This window comes from Eurypyga helias, unplaced genomic scaffold, assembly GCF_000690775.1.
Source record: "Eurypyga helias isolate BGI_N326 unplaced genomic scaffold, ASM69077v1 scaffold23061, whole genome shotgun sequence".
Lineage (NCBI taxonomy): Eukaryota > Metazoa > Chordata > Aves > Eurypygiformes > Eurypygidae > Eurypyga > Eurypyga helias.
The window spans coordinates 514-6,551 of NW_010230937.1; the positions used below are offsets into that span (position 1 = coordinate 514).

At 47.4% G+C, this 6,038-nt stretch overlaps 1 protein-coding gene across 1 annotated transcript; it reads left to right on the top strand.

The window, feature by feature from the left end:
• Window positions 1–567: 567 nt before the first annotated feature.
• On the top strand, window positions 568–6,035 carry LOC104516545 (platelet-activating factor acetylhydrolase-like; the record flags this gene model as incomplete). Its single annotated transcript, XM_010160899.1, has 5 exons — window positions 568–693; window positions 3,488–3,638; window positions 4,270–4,363; window positions 4,971–5,039; window positions 5,912–6,035. Coding segments are annotated over exons 1-5 (543 nt in total), but the record flags the coding sequence as incomplete, so codon positions are not given.
• Between the last annotated feature and the right edge of the window lie 3 nt (window positions 6,036–6,038).

Consider the following 6,038-nt stretch of genomic DNA (forward strand, 5'->3'; position numbering starts at 1 on the left):
GAGAAGCTGTGGATGCCCCATCCCTGGAAGTGTCCAAGGCCAGGCTGGATGAGGCTTGGAGCAACCTGGTCTAGTGGAAGGTGTCCCTGCCCATGGCAGGGGGGGTGGAACTAGATGGTCTTTAAGGTCCCTTCCAACCCAAACCATTCTGTGATTCTCCCCCCGGTGGATAGGCCGGCGGTGTTTACCGAGGAGCTGCCAAAAGCTCCTTCTGTGCCGTTCATTCCCGAGGGAACGGCCTGCATCCCTGAGCCTCGCCGCTCAGGGGCTTGCGCCCCCCCACTCTGTGCCCCAGAAGCAGGGTCGGTGCTGCTGGACACCCCAGCGTCACCACCTCCCCACTGCCGCCAGCGCATCCCCCGCCGAACACTGCCCGAACATTTGGGAATCAGGAGATTGCGCCAAGGAAACTCCTCACCAGAGCAGGTGACTCTGGATTTCAGATCTCTGATGCTGAACCTTGAATTTCCTACGCCTGGGTCTTCAATGCGCCGAGTTGGGATCAGGGTGGGTGACCCGGTCACGCAGGCTGTGGCGGTCTCTTGACTTGCTTCGTGTTCTTCCCCAGGTTTGTCAGTGAAGGCACCGATGGAGATGGGGAGCAGCAGCACTGAGAAGTTTTACAGGATCCCCGAGGGAAAGGGGCCGCACGCGGTGGGATGTACAGACCTGATGACAGAAAATGCAGCTGAGGTAAGGTTCTCGGTTCTTCCTGCTCTGGATTTAAGGCACCGTGTTGGTGAAACAGCTCGCTGCAGTTTTACAGGTGAATCTGACAGACGGGCTTGTCTGTGTGGAGGGATGCTGCAGGGATGAGCAGGGATGCTCCATGGGTGACACACCTGAGTTTTCTATCCTCTCCATCCCAGTGTTGGACATGTTTAAATTGAAAAGCGGGTTTAAATTGAAAGCGGGGAGGGTTAGATTAGATATCAGGAAGAAGTTCTTCATGGAGAGGGCGGTGAGGCACTGGCACAGGTTGCCCAGAGAAGCTGTGGATGCCCCATCCCTGGAAGTGTTCAAGGCTGGGCTGGATGAGGCTGGGAGCAACCTGGTCTAGTGGAAGGTGTCCCTGCCCATGGCAGGGGGGGTGGGACTGGATGATCTTTAAGGTCCCTTCCAACCCGAACCATTCTATGATTCTATGATTCTATGTACTGGGCACTTACTAGAGAGATGTAACCTGCAAGCCTTCCCCATGGCTACTTCCTCACTCCTCCTAATATCCCTGCCTTCCTGACTCCCCTACACAAGATACTGCAGAGAAACTGCATCCTCCTGGGACCCAGGGGGTTATTCCCATCCAGCTGCTCCCTTCTGCGTCGGGCTCCTGGGGAGACTCCACGCAGACTGTAGCTGTTCTCATCGCAGAGATCCCTGCGGGATTTGGCAGGGTTGGGTGGCGAGGGTATGGGATGCTGCAGCCGCAGGCTAAAGCATGAGACATCTTCTCGAAACGTTATCTATCTGATAACGAACAGGATGTCAGTTGTGCAAGCGGTTAGTGCAGCGAGAAGCCACAAGTAGAAGATGGGGACAATAACTAGCCAGCTCATAGCTCCTTTGTGGGTTTCCATTTCAATTCCTCTTGTTTAATTTTCCTGTGAGAACGTGCCTGCATTGACACTGTGGTTTATGCCTCAGGCTGACCAGGTATAGTAGAACTTGCAATCAGTTTGTAGTGGTTATTCGTATGTTTTCCTTTGTGCTACTGAACTTCCTCTGTATTAGCACAAAGAAGCGATTAGTTTCTCTTTGCCATCAGCCCGTGTGTTTTTCTTAGATAAGCAACATCTGTAATTACAGTTCTCTCAGGCACGGATAATGAACCTCTTTCTGGTAAGCAGATAGTCACCTGGGGAGGTTCACTGAGACTGTGCTGGGATCAAATTAGTGTCATTACCAGTAGGGATGAAGGCTTGATGATTTCTTCCTTAATAGTATTTGTGTCAAAGGTTGCTTTAAGTTTAATGAGTAAATAGAAACAAGCTTCATTAAACAAGCTTCTTGTACACTTTGTGCATGAAACTGATAAATCAGTGCTCAAGAAACCAGACTTTATGCCAAAGCTCATGTTCTTTTTTGCCCTAGACTTAACTTGTTAAAACAAAAATACAGTTGGAGCAAGACAGTGAATTTGAATAGTGTGTCACAAATTCCCTTGCAAACCAGGAAGTAAGAATACAAATTACACGCAGTTCATCTGCCGGGAGCTCTGCTTTAAGGTGTGCCGTTGGTACGTTGCTGCTGTCTGCCTAGGAGAAATACTGGCAAGGGGGACACGGAGTGGTCCAGGGAAGGTGGAAAGCTTGGCAGGTTTCCTGGGAGACCTGGAGCGCAGACAGTAAGAGGAGTTTCAAAGCAGTGGTAAGAAATGGAGGCAGATAAACCACAGGTTAACAAAATTCTGTTTAGAAAGATGGACCACTGCAGACTAGTAAGCATCGTGATGAGGAGGCAGAACAGTACATTGCACTCCTTTGCTGTGCAGCTGCCCAAAAGCTTTACTGACAGCCTTCTGCTCTGCACAGCCAGGAACACTATGGCCACCTTGGGACTGTGCCCCTGACTCTACCCACATCTCCCATGCTGGACCAGACTGCCAGAAACTAGTCTCAGGATAAAATTTGTCTTGCTAACCCAGTGGAAGAATATACTTCCAGGAGGGTCCTTTTACCCCTGCCAGTTTAGCAAGCTGAATTGGGTGAGTAACAGATCCATGAGATTCCCTGGTGCAGAGAAAGTAATGACAGATCCCAGCTGGAAGGGTGAAGGGGACACAGTTACCCCTGTTAAAGTGATCAAGCTGCATCATCGTACCAGTCCCCGAAGGGAGGCAGAGTGAGGAAGACAGAAGAAAAGATCCAGCAAGATGCAGAAATAGAGTAAATACAAGGGGTAACGGGTTTAAATTGAAAGTGGGGAGGTTTAGATTAGATATTAGGAAGAAGTTCTTCCCAGAGAGGGGGGTGAGGCACTGGAACAGGTTGCCCAGAGAAGCTGTGGATGCCCCATCCCTGGAAGTGTTCAAGGCCAGGCTGGATGAGACTTGGAGCAACCTGGTCTAGTGGAAGGTGTCCCTGCCCATGGCAGGGGGGTTGGAACTAGATGGTCTTTAAGGTCCCTTCAAACCCAAACCATTCTGCGATTCCATAAAATAGGTAATTGTTGTTTGTAAAGATTAACTTAATTAAATGGAGCATTTTGAATCAGCCAGAGGCTAACCTAGAAAAGGTGACATGTATCTCTACCTGGATGCCAACAGTCATGCTACTTCAGGTTCATTGCAGGGCCAAAAAGATAGTGGCACAGGATTGGCATCAAAGCCTGTATAGGATGATAATTTTCTCGGGAGATTCTCTTAATTCTTTTGAGCTGTCATTCTTGCATTTGAAGCCCTTGACATAAATGTTTTTATCTTCCTTTTTCTCTGCCATATATAAATAAATACCAATTTTTCTTTCCCCTCTCTCCCCCCCAATCCCAGGGAAGCTTCTTGCGCCTGTATTATCCATCATGCGATGCCACAGGCAACGAAGAGGCACCGTGGATTCCAGACAAAGAGTACTACCAGGGTCTCTCTGACTTCCTTAATGTGTACAGAGTCGTAGGAGAAAGGCTTTTCCAGTACTACGTCGGTAAGACTGGTTTTGGTTTCATTCCTTGACAAGTGCAAGGGGGTGAGCTCGGCATGCAGGTGATTGCCTCGCTGCTCCATGAGCAGTCTGTTATTGCTGCAGGACCTGAAAAATCATTCTTCTCAAAGGAGTCTGTGTGTTTGGGGCGGGTTTGTACAGCGATGCTCAATGCTGCATGTGACCAGCAGTCCCTGACTGCTGTAATGGGAGTGTCTGGGCGATTTACTGTAGGAAGAGTTTGGGTAAGGTCTGTCTCTATGTCGGGATTTAAATCCCAGAGGGAAATTTGCAAATATAGAAAGGTGAGAGAGATACTAAGCTGTGAATACCAGCAAGGCTTGGATGCCTAACTATTGTTGAAAATCTGTTCTCATAGGGTTTAAGAGATGTGTAGGCCTTGTGCTAGGCTGTGGGTGGGAGGAGGAGTAGGAAAGTATCTGCTGCCAAGAAGAAAATAGTTTCAGAATCAGATCTTTATTTGTCTTTTGTATTTTAAGTGTGAGATCTGGTACCTTATCTTCAGGTGACCACTCTGAATTGGGTGGTCGCCAGATTCTTGGGATCTCTCCCACAGCAAGAAACACTTTCTCTCATTTTGGTAATAATGACCTACGCTTCGATTTTTATCTAGGTTCAGTGACCTGCCCTGCAAAGTCAAACGCTGCTTTTAAGCCAGGAGAAAAATACCCACTCCTCATTTTTTCCCATGGACTTGGAGCTTTTCGGTAATTCTGCCGTTGTTTGACCAAGTATTTTTGTTGTTTACGGAGACAGCGATCTCCAAGGATGGTTCTGAACAGATTTTGAGTAGGGGGGTGAGTTTCCCCCATGGTGTTGAAACAGATTTGAAGAACAGGCTGCTGTGTATCAGTATGCCTCACTGAAATCAACAGCAGTGAATAAAAGCAGGGATGGCATATTTATTTGTTTCCTCTTTATATTTTAGGGGTGAAGGTATTTATCAATCCATAGGTATGCTGTGAAGATTAGCTAGTTGATTTTTGGACACTTCTTTGAAGATGCAAAATGTCACATGTGTTACTTCTTAAAAATCGTTAGCATTTTTCCTTCTGAATAGGTAGTAAAACAGTAATAAGATTTTGTGAACAGGCTTTGGTGATTGGCATACGAAAACCTGCTCTTCTGGCTAGCAAATTCAAACAGTGGAAATACTGAATGGGGGCTAGCACATATATAGTGTGGTCAGTGTTTAAAGAGCAGTGTAATTGAAATAATTATGTGTCATGGTTTAACACGTGGTTAACTCTTTCCTGACTAAACCCAGCACACTATGTATGCATGTGTCCCACCAGAGTGTGGTTTTGATTGCAGGACGATCTATTCTGCTATTTGTGTAGAGATGGCTTCCCAGGGCTTTATAGTGGCTGCCGTGGAGCACAGGTGGGTAAACTGCACGTTTCTGAGTTCTGATGGAAAAAAACTTTTCTCACATTGAATAGAATGGCATTTATTCTAAAGAAGAACTTAAGACTTTTTTAAAAAAGAAAAATTAACCTACCTTTTGTAGCCCTGCCCACACCCCCAGTTCCTGTAGCTCAACTCTTACCTAAGCAAAGGAATTTGCTTAGATAAGTCCTGGAATGAGTAGTCCCATGGTAGGTACTGTTTGTCATTCTTCAGGCATGCTATTTTCCTCCCTCTTATTGTTAGAGCCTGGAGAATAACAAGGAGGTGGGAGTTTTGGTGGGGTTATTGCACCTCTCCTGTGAGGACAGGCTGAGAGAGTTGGGCTTGTTCAGCCTGGAGCAGAGAAGGCTCCGGGGAGACCTTATTGCAGCCTTCCAGTGCCTGAAGGGGCTACAAGGAAGCTGGGGGGGCCTTTTTACAAGGGCAGGGAGTGACAGGACAAGGGGTAACAGGTTTAAATTGAAAGTGGGGAGATTTAGATTAGGTATCAGGAAGAAGTTCTTCACGGAGAGGGTGGTGAGGCGCTGGAACAGGTTGCCCAGAGAAGCTGTGGATGCCCCATCCCTGGAAGTGTTCAAGGCCAGGCTGGATGAGGCTTGGAGCAACCTGGTCTAGTGGAAGGTGTCCCTGCCCATGGCAGGGGGGTTGGAACTCGATGGTCTTTAAGGTCCCTTCCAACCCAAACCATTCTGTGATTGTTTAGAAAGTCTGTCTACATCGGTTATGACTGCAGCAGCACTGGTTGCTAGCTTGCATCTCCTGGGATAAATGAAATCTAAAACTTACGTTTCATCCCAAACTAAATGGAATACACCCCCAGTGATAACCTGTTGTTGACATTACAGAGATGAGTCTGCTTCAGCAACATATTATTGTAAAAAAAAGTCCGTTTCTGAACCGCAGGAAGAGTCTACATCAAACGTGGAGAAGGAGTGGATCTACTACAGAAAACTAAAATCTGGAGAGGAAGAG